At 48.1% G+C, this 21380-nt stretch overlaps 1 protein-coding gene across 2 annotated transcripts in view; it reads left to right on the forward strand.

Moving 5' to 3' along the window:
* Positions 1 to 2652: 2652 nt before the first annotated feature.
* The window catches only part of HHATL (hedgehog acyltransferase like), a 203557-nt gene continuing 184829 nt past the window's right edge, over positions 2653 to 21380 (forward strand). For both annotated transcript variants that reach the window (XM_063123006.1, XM_063123001.1), the window contains exons 1-8: positions 2653 to 2685; positions 7359 to 7507; positions 7889 to 7956; positions 12246 to 12359; positions 15221 to 15415; positions 17522 to 17731; positions 19486 to 19657; positions 21091 to 21235. In XM_063123006.1, coding sequence (XP_062979076.1) covers positions 7402 to 7507; positions 7889 to 7956; positions 12246 to 12359; positions 15221 to 15415; positions 17522 to 17731; positions 19486 to 19657; positions 21091 to 21235 — 1010 coding nt within the window. In that variant the 5' untranslated portion in view covers positions 2653 to 2685; positions 7359 to 7401. The remainder of the gene's footprint in view (positions 2686 to 7358; positions 7508 to 7888; positions 7957 to 12245; positions 12360 to 15220; positions 15416 to 17521; positions 17732 to 19485; positions 19658 to 21090; positions 21236 to 21380) is intronic.

Consider the following 21380-nt stretch of genomic DNA (forward strand, 5'->3'; position numbering starts at 1 on the left):
AAGAGGATTGGGGGGCCGGTGGAGCATGGCGAAGAGGATCGAGGTGAAGGCGGATCCTTCTCCTCGATCCGGAGCTCCGCCGGAAAGGTAAGTGGGGTTTACCGGGCCCTGCCGCTGTCGCTATTGCCCATGTGGCGACAGCGGCAGGGCCCGGTAACCCTCCCCCCCCCGCCCTCCTCTCCCTTACCTGCCTCCGTCCGCGGTCCCACAGCTTCTTCAATTGAGCCCGGGGTTCCACCAGGGCCCAACTTCATCCTGCAAAGAATCCGGAAGCAGAAACCTTGGTAAAGGTGCGGGTTAAAAGCCTCAAGTAGAAAAGCCCTAAAAGTCTGAACCTTCAAGGACCCAGCTGAAGATTTTGCTCAGGTACACTGAGTCCCCTGTGCCCCTTAAGAGCGGTGTGGAAGAGGGAATTTCCACAGGGGCCGCTTCTCATGCTACTGTCTTACAGGGACAAGAAAAGCTGCAAGCATCCTCACCCGTGCAAAGTCCTTTGGCATTCAAGACAAACAAGTTTCAAGGGGCAAAAGCTCCCCAGGAGCAGAGCCCACCCCATAGGTGCCCGACTTTACAGAGAACAGTCCTCTATTTGAAGACATCCTTTCTTTGAAGAGCTGTGCAGTCAGTTTAAAAATGAAGAGTTGTGCCCCATCAACAGTTGTTAACACCTGGACAGGTGAGCAGGCCCACAGGTCACCTGGGCAGTCTCCCGCAACACGGTGAGATGTATTCTATTTCAATTTAGCTTATAGTAATTCTTTCTAAATGTGCAGTCGCATGTATATATTAGCCTATGCAAGTTTTATTCAAATCTGCACACTCTATTATTTTCTTTTTAAGGGTCCACCCGCCCACCACTCTCTCAAGGATATGAAGCGGGCTCCCAAGCTGGTGGGTAACTTTTCGCCTCTGGCCAGCAGCAACCCCTGTCCAAATTTCCTCTTCTCATCAACTGCAGAAGGTCTAGGAGCTGGCGTTCCCCCTCCCAGGGTCAGCCTGTACCGGATTTAGGAACAAGCCAAGTAAGCCATAGCGTAGAGCCTCATATTATGAGGGGCCTCTAAATACGTTGGAGATAACTAAGATATAAGATAACTAAGACGAAATCGCTTTTGGCTTAAATAGGTCGGAAAGTCTGGTGTGACTTACAGCAGAGTTGCCTTACATAGAGAAAGCGTGGCAACGCAGCATTTAGTACTGGCGACAATAAGCACTAACTAGAGCCAGTTTAAAAGAAGTTCAAATCAACTTACTTTATTATTCCTTTTAAACACAGCTTTAGAGGTTATCTAACACGGTTTAACTTCAAGTACCCCCTAACACTGGCTGATACCCTTTCATTATCTTTCCTATTTTAACGAAATACACTTTTTTCTCATTATTTTTTATGCTATGGGGCCTCTGAATCGTGATACGGCTTAGGGCCTTAGCATGTTTTAATTCGGCATTAGGGACAGCCCTACCATTAGGCAGACTGAGGCGGTCTCCTCAGGCGGCAGAAGCTGGGAGGTGGCAGCAAGGTGTAGGAGAAGACGGCTGAGTGCTGAGCGGCTTGCCCTGTCCCTGCTAAGCTAACCTGCTGTCTTCAGGTGCAGTGGAGGATGCTGTCCCATTGTCAGTGTTGAAGAGATGGTCTAGTCGGCTTTTGTACATGGAATGGGAAAGGCCGCCATCTTATTCTTTGCCTCAGGCAGCAGAATGCCTTGGGGCGGCCCTGGCCCCTCACATCCTGCTGTGCCTCTGGTCACACTCCCTTTAAAAGCCCCAAGGCAGCCGGAGAGGACAAAGCTTCTTTGCCGCCTGCCCTGATCTTCCACTAGTCCCTTCGCCCACCAAAAACTAAATTCCTGCCCGCAATAGCAGGTGAGAGAGGAAGGTGGGTCAAAGGGACCAGTAGTGGATCCTGGCTGGAGGTAATACTGGAGATAACACAGGTTCTCAAGGCAACACATGTCCTTGAGAATGTAGGCCCGTCTCTGGGGCAATCGCCGGCCACCCCATAGGCTTTTGGAATAACAGTTGTGCGGAAGACCCTCGCCCATTTCTCCGGTTGCACGTTTAGTGTCAGTGTCGTTTGGCCCTGATTTATGGCTTCAGAGCGATCCTCCTGTTCTGGGCAGCTCCAGAAAACTGGCGTGTCCCAGGAAGCAATTTAATCCTGCCGACCTAGAAGCCTCCGGGGTGCCGACAAGGGCATTGCTATCCAGGCTGGGCACCGCCAGCTGGGCGCCCTGGGGCCGCAGATTTCTCTTGCCCCTCTGTCCTCTCCCACGTTGCCCTGAATTAACTTTGGCTGCTGTTTCCGCTGCTGCTGCTTGCGCTCCGGTCCGTCTTCAGCAGGCGTTTTGACAGGCAGCTCCTGGGCCAACCCCCCTCTCTGCAGTTCTGCTCCAAAATAAAAATATCTGCAGCCGTCCACCTTCCACTCTTTGCTAAACTCACACGGGGGACCCAGCGAGGAGGAGGAGGAAAAAAACCCACTGGGCCGGGCATTTCCAAAAACCACTGGGATCAGATGCTTTGCCAGGCGGACAAGTAACCTTCCTTCTAGTTCTTCTTCGTGTCTAGATAAACTTTGAGCTGTCAAGGCGAGACCACCCCGGGTCCTCTCCACTGAACTTCCCGTCCTTTGCCCTCTGGCTGTGGCTGTGTGGACCTCCTGAATCCAGCCAACTGCTTCTCAAGGTCAGTGAGAGAGAACGGCGTGCTATCGGCGGTGTGTGGGTGTGTGGGTGTGAAGGGAGTGAGGAGGAATCAGGTACAAATGCACAGGTACAAGAGTTAAGTTGCCAGCAATTTCTCTCTCCAGCAGCCCTCCCGACGGCTTGGACTACAGTCCCCATCATCCCCAGCCGGCAGGCTGGGGATGATGGGGGGTGTAGTCCAAGCCGTCGGGAGGGCCCCGGTTCGAGGAAGGCTGGGGATAAGCGACTGGTGTAGCCAGCCGCAGAAAGAGCCAATTGGCCTCTGTGCTCAGCCGGCAGGAGAAAATGATTTTCTGCTTTCAGAGAGCGCAAGGGCTGTTCCATGCCTCCGGCACTGGCATCCGTCCTCGCCGCAGACTCATGTACCGGCGGTGCAACTCTGGCGCACCATGTGCAGGTGTGCTGCCGGGGGTGGGGTGGGGGGAAGTTGAGGAGATGCAGGCGAAGAAAGCTTGTGTGAAAGCGCTGGATCCCTTTCACGAGGGCGCTCTCTCTCTCTCTGCGTCTGCTGCATCGCCTCCTGTACGGAGAAGGACACTGTCCCAGGAAACGGGATCCCCTGGCCCCGCGATCGCATTGCAATGCGGGCTGCAGACAGAGCAATTACTAAGCTAAAATTGGAAAGGACGGCTGCTTTGCAGTTGATCTGGCTTCTCCCTCCCCTCCCCTCCCCCCCTCCCCTCCCCTCCCCTCCCCTCCCTCGCACCAGCTACAGCAGCACTGCTGCCCTATGCTATTTAAGTCCATCACTCCATTAACTGTCTCCCTCCCTCCCCGTGATCAATAGCAAACTTACCCTTACAAACACTCAGTACAATAAATGCAGGCTGGTGTGAACTCGAGCTCAAAGCACACCGCCTGATCGTTTCTCCCGGGACCGAAGAAGGCTCCTTTTTTACTGATGCAGAGGCAGAAAGGAACGACAAACCCTAAGACTGATAACCATGTGTAGGCTTTTAGTTTTAACCCCCACACCCTCTGGGTGCCACAATGCAGCTGTGACGGCGTGACGGGGGGACAACGACGAAGACAAAAACTTGGTTGCACTTGATTGCATAAGGTAGGCACGGCAGGGCAGATACCAAGGGCCCATGCACCAGCAGGGGCCCACTGAAAAAAGCTCCCTGGAGTTGCAACCTGCTTCTTCACCGGCCTCTTGCTCTGGCTTAAGCGGGAATGCCGTGGCCCTACTTGCTCCCTGGCTCTCTGCCTGCCAAGCAAGCAAGTGGGAGAAAAAAATGAGAAAGAGGGGGAGGAGCAAGAGTAGGGTGGCCCTATGGAAAGGAGGACTGTGCTCCTGTATCTTTAACAATTGTATTGAAAGGGTAATTTCAGCAGGTGTCCTTTGTCTGCATGCAGCACCTGGTGAAATGCCCTCTTCATCCAAACAGTTAAAGCTGCGCTAGCTATACTAGACTGACCAGATCCAAAAGAGGGCAGGGCTCCTGCAGCTTTAACTGTGGTGTGGAAGAAGGAATTTCACCAGGTGCTGCCTGCATACAAATGACATCTGTTGAAGTTCCCCTTTCTATATGACTCTTAAAGGCTTGGGAGCCCTGTCCTCCTTTTCATATGGTCACCCTGAGCAAAAGTAGCGGGTGATAATGGAAGTGAAAAGGTGGACTCACTGCAAAAGGGAACTATTGAGGATGTCTTGCCCAAGGAGGAGTCCCAGAAGCCTGGAGCCAGCACTGAGTAGGGTGACCCTATGGAAAGGAGGACCAGGCTCCTGTACCTTTAACTGTTGTATTGGAACGGGAATTACAGTAAGTGTCATTTGTATGCATGCCGCTCCTGATGAGGTTCCCTCTTCGTCACCACAGTTAAAGCTGCAGGAGCCCTGCCCTCTTTTGTACCTGGTCACTCTAGTATAGCTGTCCTGGGCCCCAGTTATGTCACTACTGTCATAAACGGTTTTAAAGCAGCATGGTAGATCCTGCCATGGTTCTCCAAGGTTTCAGGCAGGGTTTTTTCTTGCTTTACCTGGAAATGCCAGGAATCGAACCTGGGACCTTCTGCATGTGCCATGCCAAGCATGTACTGTACTGCTGAGCTATGCCCACCCTGCCCCCAAATATGGAGAGAACAGGCAGGAGAAGGCTACCTTTTTCTCCTGCCTCATCAGAAGAATTAGGTATAGGACTATTCTCCAACATTGAATCTGGCAACCTCACTCATGATGAATGTGGGAGACCATATGGAAAAGAGGACTGGGCTCCTGCATCTTTAACAGTTGGGTATTTCAGCAGGCAACATTTGTATGCATGCAGCACCTGGGGAAATGCCCTCTTCATCACAACAGTTAAAGCTGCCCTCTTTTGTATCTGGTCACTCTGGTATAGCTCCTGCAGCTTGAACTGTTGCGATGAAGATGGAATTTCACCAGGTGCTACATACAAATGACACCTGCTGAAATTCCCTTTTCTACACCACTGTTAAAGATACAGGAGCCCCGTCCTCCTTTTCATATGGTCACCCTAACCAAAAGAGCATTCAGAGCAGAAGGAGCATCAGCTCATGGTGACGCCTAGCATATTCCCTGACTTGCTACTTTTCTGCATGCGGGGATTGCTTGTATCATTCAATCATAACCCCTCCCACAGCCTGTGGCACAACCCAGCCCCAGGCTTCCCACTTCTGTGAGAACTAGGCCGAAGCAAAACCGGTTGGTTTTCCTGCACGAGGGAACTCAGAGGTTTAAATGAGAGGCATCCGCTCAGTTGCGTCTCGGTCAGTCCCCAGTCTCCGCAGGACTTTTTGGGCTCCAGAAGTTACTCGCTCTGTAGAAATGTGTCCAAGGGAAAGATAAGAGCCATGTGACCTGCGGGCAGCTGATAGTAAAGAGCCAGTCAAAGAGACCATTGCAAAAAGGCCGTGACTGATAAGAGGAAGGCACAATATCAGAGACTGTTGAGGGAGGATGGGAATTACCCAAAAATGAACCATTCTGAGTGTGCCCAGCTGGGAGTTCATAGAGTACTATGGGTACGAGGCTCACTGTTGTCTGTATTAGGATTCCCAACTCCACCCCTCCTCCCAAACAGAAATCTGGAAGGAAACACATTACAATATTATATAGTTACTAGTGTAAAGCCTGTGGACGCAAGTAATCCTGCTCTTTATCTACTTTTTGCCCCTCAGTCCCCTCAGCACAGAGGGGCTCATGAATAATGTAATTATGGCTCATGCATAGTGAATCCCTACTCCAAAATTCGCAACCCCCTCCCTGCCATGCCCTGATTGGCCGTCTCTGCTGCCTTTCACCTCCTTGCTGGTGGCGACAGCCTAACTGAGTGGCTATGCCTGAGGCCCGGCTTTGTGCCTTGCTGATTGGCTGCCATCCCGTTGGTGGAGGGGCTGCCTGGCCTGCTTGATGTGGGGGACATTCATTGCTACTAAAGCTCGAGCTTTGGACTTTTTCAAATTTTCCAAATTTTCTACATGTCTATACTAGGGCTGTGCTCCGCTTCGCTTTGGTTCTTAGAACTGATAGCGGAGCGGCCTGATTCGCCTCCTACAAAGGCGGAGGCGGATCGGGTCGGGGGAGCTGCGGATCGAGATGAAGCGGATCGAGACCAAGCGGATCCTTCGCCTCGATCCGGAGCTCTGAAAAGAAGGTACGTTCTTTGTGGTGGTGGTGGGGGCTTACCTGGCGGCGGCGCAGTCTGTGCGGCAACGGCGACAGAGCCAGGTAAGGGGGCAGGGGGGAGGGGGGCTTACCTGCTTCCATCGCGGTCCAGCAGCAGCTTCCTGTTTGAGGCCTGGGCCTCAGTTGAAGCCGCCACCGGACCGCGACGGAGGCAGGTAAGTGGTGAGGGGGGCCTTACCTGGCTCCGGATACTCAAATTTGCTTCAAACTGGGCGTGAATGTGGCTACATGGGGGAATCCGCATGTCGTTCTGAGATCGCTACTAAGCGACCCCAGTGCGATGTGAAAGCGATCGTGTAACTGGCCTTTGGAAGAGCCGACGAAGAGACGTCCTTCCCGCCGCCGCCGCCACCACCCGCAGACCTCCTCGCTGGCTGGGACGGAGAGCTCGGGGGAAGAAGGCGGGGTGGAGAGCTTCTTCCGCTCTCAACCCCACCTTCTTCAGCAGAGCTCTCCTCGCTGCTCGGTGAGGAGGTCTGCGGGTGGCGGCGGCGGCGGGAAGGATGTCTCTTCGTCAGCTCTTCCAAAGGCCAGTTACATGATCGCTTTCACACTGCACTGGGGTCACTTAGAAGCGATCTCAGAATGACGTGCAGATTCCCCCCTGGTATAAGCTCTCATGGTGCCGATTTCGAGGTTTCTAACATTAAAAGTAAAAAAGTTATAGGCGTTTGATTTTCAATGCAAGTCTATGGGGGGGAAACATGGAGCTCCGATCTGGATCAGAGCGGAGCATAGGCGGATCAACGCGAGGCGGAGCGGACCTGATCCAGAAGTTGCGGATTGGGGAGTCCGTGCACAGCCCTAGTCTATACTGCTCAAGCTTCAGTTTAACGCAAAAATGAGCAAAATCAGTCTGGTAGATCCCAAGTAATAAGCCTTACACCACTATATTCTTATATAGATTCTAGGACAAACCAAATTGAGTGACACCTCGCTTTTATAATAATTCATGGTCAATTAGCTAAAATGCTGGCCTATTTCTCCTTTCTTCCCCTTCACAGATCTGGATTCCCTTGGAATTAGCTCCAGTGGTGACCTTCCAACATGGGCATCAAAGCGGCCTTGCCTACTTATGAGCTGGGACTCTACGCCTTGGTCGTGTCATGCGCCATCGCTTACAGCGGGCAGGAGATCTTCGAGAACTCTAGAGGTAACTGTTCTAATCCCATGGAGGCAGAATAGAATCATTCTTTGAGCAGATTGGACCAGAAGCAAAGACATCTCTTTCCTAGGGTGGCCATATGGAAAGGAGGACAGGGCTCCTGTATCTTTAACAGTTGCATAGAAAAGGGAATTTCAGCAGGTGTCCTTTGTATGCATGCAGCACCTGGTGAACCTCTTCATCACAACAGTGAAAGCTGCAGGAGTTATACTAGAGTGGCCAGATACAAAAGAGGGCAGGGCTCCTGCAGCTTTAATTGATCTTAACAAATCAGAGATGTGTATCTTTTCCCCTGATAACCAACAAGGGAATCCACTACTCCTTGATGTGGCCATAGTTCTTCTGACGTAATGCATGTTCTTTTTTCAGAGAGCATGAACCGAAAGGCCTTCCGAGGGAACATAAAACCAGGATGGCATTACTTTGGCAGGAAAATGGTAAGCCACACAATTTGCCAGAAACTCTCCTGCCAACCATCGTTTCAAGGAGCGGAGTTAAAGACAGAGCTGAAATTAAGATTCTCACGAGGGCTGCAGAGAAACAGTGAATCGACTCAAAATTCATAAAATGGGCCCAGTAATTTGAGGAGAAACGGTTTCATGAAAGTAGGGGTGTGCACAGACCCCCCCACTCCGCTTCACTTTCAGATCCGCCATTTTCGGATCGGCCCGCTCCGCCCCGCCCCCACTCCGCCTGTGCCCACTCCGCTCCGCTCGGAGCTCCGGATCCGGATCAGAGCTCCGGTCCCCCCCCATAGGGGGGGTTACCGGGCCCTGCCGCCATCACCGCCCATGCGGCGACAGTGGCAGAGCCTGGTAAGGAGGAGGGGGCCTTACCTGCCTCTGTCCGTGGTCCGTCGCCGACTTCAATTGAGCCCGTGGTTCCACCAGGAAGTCTAGGCCGCAAGTGCGGCCCAGACTTCCTGCTGGAACCATGGGCTCAATTGGAGACGCTGACGGACCGCGGACGGAGGCAGGTAAGGGAGAGGAGGGCGGGGGGCGTTACCGGGCCCTGCTGCCGTCGCCGCATGGGTGACAGCGACAGCGGCAGGGCCCGGTAAACCCCACTTACCTTTCCGGCGGAGCTCCGGATCGAGGCGAAGGATCCGCCTTCACCTCGATCCTCTTCGCCACGCTCCGCCGGCCCCCCAATCCTCTTCGCCTCCGCCTTAAGGGCAGGCGAAGCCCCCCGCTCCGCTACTGCTTCTCCGGTCCGATTAGAAGCGGAGCACATCCCTACACGAAAGGGCTGCTTCCTCCCACTTTGATTTGCCAAATTATTGAGGTGAATCGTCTGAACATTTCCTTTGGAGTATGTGCCATTGAACTCAATGGGTGTAAGACATGCACTGTCAATCTCTGATTCTGTGTCCGCTCCACCCCCCACCCTGCAAAGTCAAAAATGAAACATGGGATGGGATGTCTTTTAAATCTTTTGGCCCATCTTTGGGGTTTTGCAAGACATTTAAAGGAATCCCAAGCACAACAAAAGTTTTCTGTAGTATTACAGATTTAAAAATAGGTTTGCTTGCAGTGGCAGGCTGTGACTGTACATTTTTTTAAACAAGCCTGCTTCCATCAATGCCCTTTGTTTGGAGAAGCATTATTTAATTGCATCACACCTCTTTAATAAGGGTATTCAGGGGCAGGGTTTTTTTAAAGCAAATTTTCCAACTGCACAAATGCCCTGTCGGAACTCAGAAACCCCCACCCACCCATCCAAGCCAAACACATTATCACAAAGGGACAGATTATCACCAACACTAGTAGCACGTTAAACTTAAAGACAGATCGACAGGGCCATCTGGAAGGACGAGAGACCAAGAGAAGTATACCACTGGTTAAGCTTCATCCCACATACCTGTTTCCCTCGAATTATCCCCTACAGCGTTAAGCTGGCATCGTTGTTGTTGTAGCTAAATCACACCCCGGGCGGCAGCGCTCCTAAGATCCTTTGCAAAGGGTTTAAGAGGGAAATCATTAAAAAATCAACAGATGACCCAATCTGATTCAAATTTGGTATGCTTAAAGCTCTCCTTAATATGTATTACCATGCCAATTTTGATGTCTTTATCTTTAAAGCTTACTCAGATGTAAGCATTTGTTTAATTTTCTTTAAACATATCAAATCCTGCTCCTGCGCCCCCCAGTGGCCGCTCGGGGAACAACAAATGTTTCGCTCGAAAACTACTAGCAAAATACCTCGATTCTTTTCCCTTTATAGCACACTTAAAGCAGGATGCACGGGAGTACTGCACAGTCAAAGCAGATTATAAACTGGAAAACTTCGGAGTCCTTTGCACGCAGTTTGCAGTGATTGCACAGTATAACGCTGGTGTGATAACGCTCATTGTCACCTACAGCCCCCAATTGAAACCACTGCAACGGATCATCCGTGAACTTCAACCCATCGTCAGCACAGACACTTCTCTCTCACAAGCCTTGGGAGGCAGAGCGGTCCTGGCCTCCAGACCACCTCCCAACCTGAAGCGGATGCTAACCAGAAACAGTACGCAGGACAGAGACACAGACAGAGGGACCAGACCATGCAATAGACCCAAGTGCCAACTCTGCCCCCACATCTATCCAGGCAACACTGTCACAAGACGCAATAACATCAGTCACACCACCAAGGGCTCTTTCCCCTGCATCCTTATATAATTTGTGTAACATGCCATCCCTTTGTCTATTATTAAGTTCTTAATAAACACAGACACATAACACATGTCTTATTTTTTTCACCACTTTTTTCAGCTGCACATTATCAGATTTCCAACTGCACATTTTTCCTCCCTGACTGCACATTTTGTGTTCAACTGCACACTAAAAAAAAAAAAACCCTGTTGTGTGGCAGGATGAGAAATAAACAGGCAACTATGACTTTGGACAAATGTTTGAGTCCAGGAACATGACTGAAGGCTGTGAAAGGTGGACACATAGTCACGCAATGCTCTGCAACTTTGCCTGCCATTTGAACCCTTTTCTGGACGATTTTGCACCATTTTGCACATATGGCCCATGTATTCCCCACAAGAACCAAGGATAGAAGTAATTGCTTCTTTCTCTGTCACTGTGAGAATTTAAAGTTTGATCAACTGCTGTTCAAGCAAGCAGGAGTAAGGGAGGGAGGGTGGAAATTGTGAGCACTTTTAAAGAAGCGATATTATTATTATTATTATTATTATTATTATTATTATTATTATTATTTTATATAGCACCATCAATGTACATGGTGCTGTACAGAGTAAAACTCACAGAAGTTCTCGGGTCATTTTGACAACATCATGAGCGTCCTGCACTTCTCCCACTCCTTTTCTCAGTTAATCTTTTAAAAAAATAAACCTCAGAAAACATGATTCTTCTGAAATACGTTGGGATTTCCTGCCATGTGCAGTCAAAGTTGCACAATAAAACACCCACTAGAGGGCACTGTCCCATTGAACTGAATGGGCTGGGAGGTTTTAAATTACAGCCCACGTAGTCGCTTCTCTCTTCCTGTGTAATTCAACTCATTCCAAATGCAGAAGAGAAACGGGAAGCAGAGCCACGGTAAGGAAACACGATTTCGCCCTGTATGAAAACACTCTTCTTTTCAGTGTACTAAAATTCTCAATGCTTTTGACATTCAGGACAAAAAGAATTTGAGATGATGATGATGATGATGATTTTAAAAAATCAAATGTGGAAGAAACCATAATTGTGAGATTCATCCACCCAGCCCCAGGGCTTTGAGTGTTTTTGCTCTGAAAAGTCATGGTTTGAATACTTGGGTATTCAGCCACATTTGTGCAGAATTAGGGTTGCCACTGATTTTTTTTTTTTAATTATTTATTTATTTATTGCATTTTTATATCGCCCCATTGCTGAAGCTCTCTGGGCGGTTCACAAAAATTAAAACCATTCAAAGTATAAAACAAACAGTATAAAAACATGATATATAAAAGCACAACCAGGATAAAATCAGCAGCAGGGCAGAAATACAAATTTAAAATACAAATTTAAAACAGCCAAGTTAAAATTTAATTTATAGACTGTTAAAATGCTGAGAGAATCAAAAGGTCTTCCCCTGGCGTCTGAAAGAATATAGTGTGGGTGCCAGGTGAACCTCCTTAGGGAGCTCATTCCACAGCCGGGGTGCCACAGCAGAGAAGGCCTTCCTCCTGGTAGCCAGCTCCCTGCCTCACTGACAGTCTCCTCATCTTTAACAGCTATACGCCAGGCAGGTATATCATAGTTCTCTCTATGGTGGGAATAGCTGTGCTTGTTGAATTTTGTTTCAGTTCATTTTCGGTAGGAATTTACCCAAATTCGCAAGTGGAGGCTGGTGGATCCGAGGTCAGTGGGCCAGTGAGTCTGCTCTGAGTTTCAGTGGAAACCAGTCAGAACTCAAAAGGAGTAATGCAAGGTGCTGACCCATTACCCCCCCCCCCCCAAAATGAATTCAGCACCTTGGATCACTCCTTTATTAGAGTTCTGACTGGGCCTGACAGAGCGGCATCACCACCCTATCGAAATAGGAGACACCAGCCTCCTCGATTATTTAGGAGAGAAAGAACTTGAGACTTTAAAAAAAAACAATGAATACGGGAGGAAATGAAACTGGCATGTCTGACCATTTTTAGTGTAGGATCCGTACATGGTGGCTGACTTCTTTTGTGGCAGGCACAGCCGTGAGCAGTAAATCTAATATTGTGCGCTCTTACTGCCATATATTTCTGTCCTTGTAGGACGCAGCTGACTTTGAATGGGCCATGTGGTTCACTTCGTTCAGAAACTTCATCATTTTTGCCCTTTCTGGACATGTTCTCTTTGCCAAGATCTGCTCCATGACAGCTCCTCAGGTAAGCGATTCCTCTGTTCTTCTAACCACCACCTTCCTTTAACCATAAATAAAGCAAATAGTGCCACCTGCTGACGGGTGTGTGTTTTTTATTCTACCAAGAATTCGGAAAAACGAATCCCAAATATTGCACAGAACATGTATCAGAGGCAGCCCAGACAAAGCTGAGCACTATAGCGTTCCATTGCTTTCCATGGGAGAGCTAAGCATGTGCATCAGTCTCTCCTGTTTCAAATCCATGGGGATGAAAAGCATTTATCAGTAGTGGAATTGAGACCAAGTATCTAGCCATAAATTATATAACTGCAAATGTCCACAAAGGAAAAATCATCAAGGAAAATTGTCAGGAGAAGAAGAAGGGCTTGTGGGAAAATATTGTGCAAGCAATGCACAATTACATTAACGTAAATATAATAAATGTGTAATGGGATCAGTCTATATCCGCTGACTGTATATGCACTTGACTGCTCTTGTTATAGCTATCTAGACATAGACACAAGCAAACTTCAAAGCTGCCCAGTGAACGAATTTTGAACAGCCAAAATATATTTGCTTACACGATATCAAACAAACACGACATCAAACAAATAATGAGATCCATTGCAAAATGGAGCTGACAACCGTGCATGAAAAGGTCTGCAGGTTCAAGATACAGCGAACGATAAGGACGAGTGAAAAAATATATACGAAAGAAACAAGCAGTCGCTAATAGAGCAACATTTGGTTGCAATGAACGAGGGCTGTGCACCGCCTCGGTTACGAACCCCGAATCCAAAGCGGATCGGGGTGATTCGGAGCTCCGGATCACGGATCCGAGGCGGTTCAGCCGAAGGCTGAGGTGATCCGAACCCGAACCCAATTGGCTCCAAAGCTTCGGGCTGCCTTGGTGCTTCAGAGCCACCCCACCCCCACCAGTCTCCTTACCTGCTTCCTCTGTCACCGCCGCCATCTTTCTTCTGGCAGCTTCCGGTGCTGCTGCCGGAAATGAAAGGTAGTCGACTGCGCGATTTTAAGATACAGCACAGGCTATTCCCTTTCATTTCCGGTGGCGACACCGGAAGCCGCCAGAAGAAAGATGGCGGCGGTGACAGAGGCAGCAGGTAAGCCCTCTCCCCCCCTTCCCCACTTACCTGGGTCCGCCGCCAGCTTGCGTCCGGCGGCTTCCACTCTGATGACACTGAAGCCCGGAAGTAGGCCGCAGCCTACTTCTGGGCTTCAGCATTGTCGGAGTGGAAGCCACCGGACACAAGCCGGTGGTAGCAGCAGACTCAGGTAAGGGTGGGAGGGGGGCTTACCTGCTGCCTCCGCCGTCCGCAGCGGCGGACAGCAGAGGCACCAGGTAAGTGGGGAGAGTTTTCCGGGTGCCAACTCTGCAGCCCAGAGAACTCCGAGTCACCTCGTAGGGTCTGAATTTCACCTCAGCTTCGGCCCCGAGGCAGCTCCGAGGCAGACCGTGGCTGCTTCTGGGGGTCCAGATTGGCCTCTGAGGCGGATTTGGGGTCCCTGCAGAGCCCTTCAATGAACTATTGCCGATTCTCCTTTAGTACTGTTTTTCATACTGCAAAAGAAAGAAAGAAAAGAAAAGAAAAGGAAAAAGCAATGACTCATAGATACAGTAGTGTGGATTATACTGAGCCAGGATGTTTTAAGGGTAGCTGCAACAGAAGGTGGGCATGGTGGAAGAAAGACAGTTTTGTCTTGTGACTGGCTGTGTCCACCATGGCAGCCATTTTAAGAATGGGCAAGCCCCCCTCCCCGCAAGGCAGACATTTTGTGAGAGCACACACAACACTCCCTCAAAATTCCAAATGTTCACGCTGACCCAAAGAGAGTAGGGACCCCTCGGTTCAGCCAACCTGCCTCCTGTCAAGCGTGCAGGGTTCTGGAAATGTTTAAATCTCTTATTCAGGCTCACAAAAGGGATTTTGTAGCATCCAGCGGTACAGAAAATACCGTCCATTTTGTAGAATCATGCCTATTCTATGTACTTCTTCATGTTAGCTAGCAAGGGTGCACAAAAGCATACAGCAAGGCCGGGGAAGGTGTGGCCCTCCAGTTGTTGTTGAATTCCAACTCCCATTAGCCCTAGCTCACAGTGGGGGAAGATGGGAGTTGTAGTCCAAAACATCAGCAAGACCACACATTCCTCATCCCTGCTACAGAGTCATAGTTTATCCTTGCATTTTAATATACAGGGCTTAAACACTGTGCATTTTCCACCCCTGAAGTATATATATTGCACACATTTCGGTGTGCTCTTTCTTTTTGTTTTGGAACAAAATTCTTGTTTATGCATTGTGTTTTGTTTTGTTTTTCTCCCATGGAAATCTGTTGTAGGTGGGAAAAGTGGAAGGAGGCCGTTAGGCGTTCCCATAGCCAAGGTTGTGAGATTTATTTATTTATTTTATTTTATTTGTAATATTTGTTTACTGCTCTGTATCCAAGGATTTCAGAGCAGCGAACAGCAGAATAAAAACAACCATTTAAAATAATCAATATTTTCAAAAACAAACAGAACAGAGTTTTGATAAAACTGAGTTCTGAAAAACCGCAGCCAGTCCCTTGAGGAAGGCGTCCTGAAATAACAATGTTTTCAGAAGGCACCAGAAGTAGCGCAACGTTGGTGCCTGCCTGACCTCCAAAGTCAGGGAATTCCACAGGAAGGGGGCCACCACACTGAAGGCTCTTCTCCTGGTGAACTCCAGTCGGGCTGTAGGTCCATGTGGAACCACCAGGAGCACGAGGTCTGAAAAGTGAGGCTGTCTGTGGGCTGAGACAAGAGGCTATTCCAGCCACATGGAATTGAGGGAACTGCAAAGGCCTGTTCACAGACAGACAGACGGCTCCTCTGTTTCCTCACAGCACAGGTCCATCGTTTACATGTTGTATGGGATCCTGGCCGTGCTAGGCACCATGGGCGGCACCTACCTGATGGTCATCCTGTCTCACTGTCTGGTGCTCTACACCGTCTCGCTGGCTAAGCAGAAGTGGCTGTGCTTCGTCGCCGGCCTCTGCAGCCTGGCGTCCTTCAAAGTGGAGCCCTTCAGCACTTGGCAGGTATGTGTGGAGGTGTGTGAGAAAATCCCGACAAATCCCGACATATTTCAGAAGAATCGGGTTTTCTGAGGGTTATTTTTTAACGCTAAAACTGGGAAATGGAGCGGGAGACATGCAGAGTGACCCATGAGTGGCCAGTCACGAGCGTGCTATAAATCGCTTGTTTGAAGAAGTCCCTTGTGTAGCATTTTCAGGAAGATGGAGGGGTTGCCATGGGAAGGAAAGGGTGGGGAAGTCCACTTCTGATTCGAATTTGATCCGGCGTAAACCTTCCCAGTAGCTAACCAACACAGTTGTGCCCAGGATAAGAACAGCTGACAAGCAACAGGACTTTGCAAGGTTAACAAGGACTATTGAATCTATACAGACTGCTTTTAAAGCTGATGGTAGATGATAGATAGATAGATTTATTTATTTATTTATTTATTTATTACAATTCTATACCGCTCCCATAGCCAGGGCTCTCTGGGCGATTTACAGAAATTCTAAAATTGAGGTAAAAACAAGTATACAAAATTTAAAACTCTAAAACACAGAACATACACACATAAAGCATTAAAAACCGATTAAAAACTAAACATGTGGGTAATTAGGATGTGCCGCCATATGCCTGGGCAAAGAGGAAAGTCTTAACCTGGCGCCGGAAAGATAGCAGCGTTGGTGCCAGGCGAGCCTCATCAGGGAGATCATTCCACAGTCTGGGGGCCACCACCGAAAAGGCCCTATCCCTTGTTGCCACACTCCGAGCCTCCCTCGGAGTAGGCACCCGGAGGAGGACCCGGAGGAGGACCTTAGATGTTGAACGTAGTGACCAGGTATATTCACGTCGGGAGAGGCGTTCCGTCAGGTATTGTGGTCCCAAGCCATGTATTATTATTATTATTATTATTATTATTATTATTATTATTATTTATATAGCACCATCAATGTACATGGTGCTGTACAGATTATACACAGTAAATAGCAAGACCCTGCCGCATAGGCTTACAATCTAATAAAGTTGTAGTAAACAATAAGGAGGGAAAGAGAATGCAAACAGGCACAGGGAAGTGTAAACAGGCACCGGGTAGGGTGAGGCTAACAGTATAGAGTCAGAACAAACTCAATATTTAAAAGCTATAGGGAAAAGAAAAGTTTTTAGCTGAGTTTTAAAAGCTGTGATTGAGTTGGTAGTTCTCAAGTGTTCTGGAAGAGCGTTCCAGGCGTAAGGGGCAGCAGAAGAAAAAAGACGGAGCCGAGTAAGGGAAGTGGAGGTCCTTGGGCAGGCGAGAAGCATGGCATCAGAGGAGCGGAGAGCACGAGTGGGGCAATAGTGTGAGATGAGAGAGGAGAGATAGGCAGGAGCTAGACCGTGAAAAGCTTTGAAGGTCAGCAGGAGAAGTTTATATTGGATTCTGGAGTGAATTGGAAGCCAATGAAGAGATTTCAGAAGTGGAGTGACATGGTCGGAGCGGCGGGCCAAGAAGATGATCTTAGCGGCAGAGTGGTGGACAGAGACCAGCGGACTGATGTGAGACGAGGGAAGGCCAGAGAGAAGAAGGTTGCAGTAGTCCAACCGAGAGATAACCAGTGCGTGAACGAGAGTCTTGGCAGAAGAGACAGACAAAAATGGTCGAATCCTGGCAATATTATACAGGAAGAAACGACAGGATTTAGCTACTGCCTCGATATGAGGAATAAAGGAGAGCGAGGAATCAAATATAAAGCCAAGACTACGAGCTTCCTTGACCGGAGTAAGCATGACATCGTTGACAGTAAGAGAGAATGAGAGGTGAGGAGAAGGTTTAGGAGGAAAAACAAGCAGTTCAGTTTTTGCCATATTAAGTTTCAAACGACGATGAAGCAGCCAGGCTGAGCTTACCTGTCTCTCTGATTGGATCGAGGCAGGGAACAACAGCAAGCATAAAATAAATACTATTTAAAAACATAGTACAAAATAAAAATCCTTAAAACATCCTCAAAGCATCCTCAAAGCATCCTAAAATTCCACCGGATAGGCCTGCCGGAAGAGATCAGTCTTGATAGCTTTCTTGAATGCTAAAGGACTGTCAAGCTGAGGAGTCTCCTTCTCCTCGGTCCATGTGATAACTGTTCTCTTTTGTCCAGAATGGCTTTGTAACAGGAACTTTTGATCTTCAAGATGTTCTGTTTTACGGAGGCAGCGGCTTCAGCATCATGCGCTGCATGAGCTTCGCCCTGGAGAACTGTGAGAGGAAGGAAGGAAACTACTCCATCTTCGCCCTGTTGAAATACAATTTCTACCTCCCTTTCTTCTTCTTTGGACCTGTCATGACCTTTGACCGATTCCATGACCAGGTGAGTAGCAGCGTACCTGCCCCTTCCTGGACCGCTTCATGTATCACCCTCCTCACCCCCAGCACGGACGTTAATACCCATATCATTTTTTTTTTTAATAAGCCTGTGTAATTGAATGGAAAATATCACATGATCAATGCATCTGGGCATTGTAGTATTATTATTATCATCTCTTTTCTGGCTCATGGCGGTTTTTCTAGACGGACATGACGGGTTTTGCCAAGTCATGCTGTCTTTTACTGATTCAGGAATTTCCTGCCGATTGAGCATGTTTTAAGTATGACTGCTATCTGGATGCTAGTGTGGATGTATTTTGGTAGGCCCGGTTTCTGGAGGTTTTCTGTATAGTTTTTTGATGAGATGCCAGTGACTGATGTGACTAATGGAATAATTGTGAGCTTTTACTGTTGCCATAGTTCTTTAACTTCCATAGCCAGTGGTATATATTTTTCTCTCTTTTCCTCTTCCTTTTCTACAACATTTTTGTCATTAGGTATTGCTATGTCAATGAGGTAAGTGTGTTTTTCTTTTTTGTCTTTAAATGCTATGTCTGATCAGTTGCAAGGTATTGTCTTGTCTGTATGAATTGTTCTGTCCCAGCAGTGGATTGAGACATAGGCAAAACCATAGAGTGCTGAATAACTCACTTTGAAAAACGCCACGTTTGATATTTATTGTTTCTATTTATTTTCTGATTCATTATTATTATTATTATTATTATTATTATTATTATTATTATTCTACTCAATAGCAAAAGCTCTCTGAGTCACCAAATTGGGTTCAATGCCTTGGATAGCTTCTTTAAAGTTCTGGCGGTTTCTGACTAAAACCCAGAATGGAATCACAGCCCCCCACTGAAATCGGAGGCACCAGCCTCCACTACAGTCGCAGATGAAATGCTCTTATCTAGCTAAGAATCACACCTCAACTCAGTGCTTTATTTACTTACTGATTTATTTTCTGAAGTTATTTATTTTTTGTACTCCTCTCAAGTTTATAAATTGCCAGGGCAGATTACATTTCAAATAAATAACTAAACCCATCTGAAAAGTACAAAACAATGCATCCTCAGAGTCAGAAACTTTAAAAGGCCTGGATAATATTTTGTTCAAAAGTACTTTTTCCAAGCACCTCAAAGCCAACAGATTTTGGGGGAAACCTGAGGCTTTCCTGGCAAATGCCAGCTGAATCGGGGTTGCCTTTGATTTCCCAGGGGCTGTCCTAACGTCAGCTTTGCCCCAGGATGGCTCCAAATCTGTGCTGCGTCAGTTATATGACGCAGCTGTCGATTCTGAGCCATCCTGGGGCAAAGAGCTGAACACCAGTAGCAGAAAAGTTGGGCACTTACCCTGACTTTTCCTGGCCCCGCCTGTCCTCGCTCAGGCGCTGTGCTGGGGGGCATTCCTGGGTGGAAGGCAACCTCTCATTGGTTGACAGAAGCTGCAGGAAGGGGCAGGCCTGGTGACCCTAATGGCCGCCAGAAAGCAAATGACGTACCGCCACCCCGCAGCCGCAATACCGTGGCATTTGGTGGCAGAACGGCGCCTACCTGGCCCCATGAAGACAGACCCTGGGTGACATCCTTACTCCCCGTGTGCCTTGCATTGCAGGACAGCAGCACATGCAGAGCGGGGGAAACTGTCACGGGGAAACTGTTATGCAGCCACAATGCTCTTTTGCCACCCATGCGCCCTGGTGTGTCTTCTGGACCCACAACAGGCCCCATTGATCTCCGTGTGTTTCCTTGGCCACAGGTCCACGTGAGTGAGCTACGGCGTAAAGACTACGAGATGTGGCACATCCGTGTCCATGCCCTCGTCCATCTCGTGGCCATTGTGGTCGTGGATGTCTTTTTCCACTACTTCTACATCCTGACCATTCCTTCAGACATAAAGTTTGTGAACCGCCTCTCAGACTGGGCATTGGGTGAGTGAGTGAGTGAGTGAGTGAGTGAGTGGTCCCCTGGGAACGTGGCAAGCCCTTTGGACTCGTTTTACTTAATTTGTTCTCCTAGATGATTTTCACAAGCGATACTGACCCCTTATACCGCGTGGCTTTGTGCACTATCACATAGCTGGACAGGAGGCAGCTGTTAAGTGAGAAGCCCATCTTGCTTTTACTCATCAAGCCTGTGTTTCTAGTCCTTATGGTCAATGTGTGAAACAGACAGGGCATGTTAAACTGATGTGTACATCCTAGAAATGCATACGAATTTTTCTTTTCTCAGTTAGTTGCTTATGACAACAAAAGGTCAAGTTCCCTGTTCTTGTGGTTAACCTGTCTGGGTTATTTCACTGGTCTTAGGTACAACCTCACCTGTCCTTTACCCTAGTTACAGCTAGTACTTGTCACAAGTTCTTATGACTAATGTCTTTTGAGCAATACCAAGTTGCAAGTTCTCATGAGTAACGTCTTTGAGCAATATCAAATCAAATTTCCAAATCATTTTCTATCAGGCCTTATCCAAACTAAGGTAGGGTGACCCTATGAAAAGGAGGATAGGGCTCCTGTGTCTTTAACAGTTGCATAAAAAAGGGAATTTCAGCAGGTGTCATTTGTATGCATACAGCATCTGGTGAAATGCCTTCATAGCAATAGTTAAAGCTGCAGGTGCCCTCCTCTCTTTCGTATCTGGTCAAAAGGGCATGACTCCTGCAGCTTTAACTAGGGTGACCATATGAAAAGGAGGACAGGGCTCCTGTATCTTTAACAGGTGCATAGAAAAGGGGATTTCAGCAGGTGTCATTTGTATATATGGGGAACCTGGTGAAATTTCCTCTTTATCACAACAGTTAAAGCTGCAGGAGCTATACTAGAGTGACCAGATTTAAAAGAGGGCAGGGCACCTGCAGCTTTAACTGCTGTAATGAAGAGGGAATTTCACCAGGTTCTCCATATATACAAATGACACCTGCTGAAATTCCATTTTCAATACAGCTGTTAAAGTTACAGGAGCCCTGTTCTCCTTTTCATAGAGTCACCCTAGCTTTAACTGTTATGATGAAGACAAAATTTCACCACGTACTACATGCATTCAAATGACACCTGCTGAAATTCCCTTTTCTATACAACTTTAAAGATACAGGAGCCCTGTCATATGGTCACCCTACTTCTTATATTCTTATGCCTACTTGCCCATTTAATACTAAAACATACCCTAGCACTTGTACACACATTTCAAGCCATTCTATGCCCCCAAAGCTCTATGCTCTCTATGCTATGCCAACAAACTTTTATAACCCCAACCTTACACATATTTAGTAAAAATTTCAAATGGAAAAATAACCTTACAATGCTACACCCGGACTTCTGAAGCTGTTCCTTTGGACCTCAACATTCTGCTCCTCTTCCTTCCACAGCTGGCCTGGCTTACTCCAACCTGGTGTACGATTGGGTCAAGGCCGCCGTGATGTTTGGAGTCATCAACACCATCGCCCGGCTGGATCACCTGGACCCTCCCCAGCCCCCCAAATGCATCACCATGCTCTACGTCTTTGCGGAAACGTGAGTCCCCGTTGATAGGTTGGTGGGAAAAGGTGGGAGAGTGGACCAGAGGTTTCCTCCCAAAATCCAACTGCTTGAGGATAACGGTCACATGGGTTCTGACACAGCAGTTGATGGGACTGCTTGTGTGTGAACTTCAAAACAG

This window comes from Elgaria multicarinata, chromosome 1 (assembly GCF_023053635.1).
Source record: "Elgaria multicarinata webbii isolate HBS135686 ecotype San Diego chromosome 1, rElgMul1.1.pri, whole genome shotgun sequence".
In the NCBI taxonomy this organism is placed as follows: domain Eukaryota; kingdom Metazoa; phylum Chordata; class Lepidosauria; order Squamata; family Anguidae; genus Elgaria; species Elgaria multicarinata.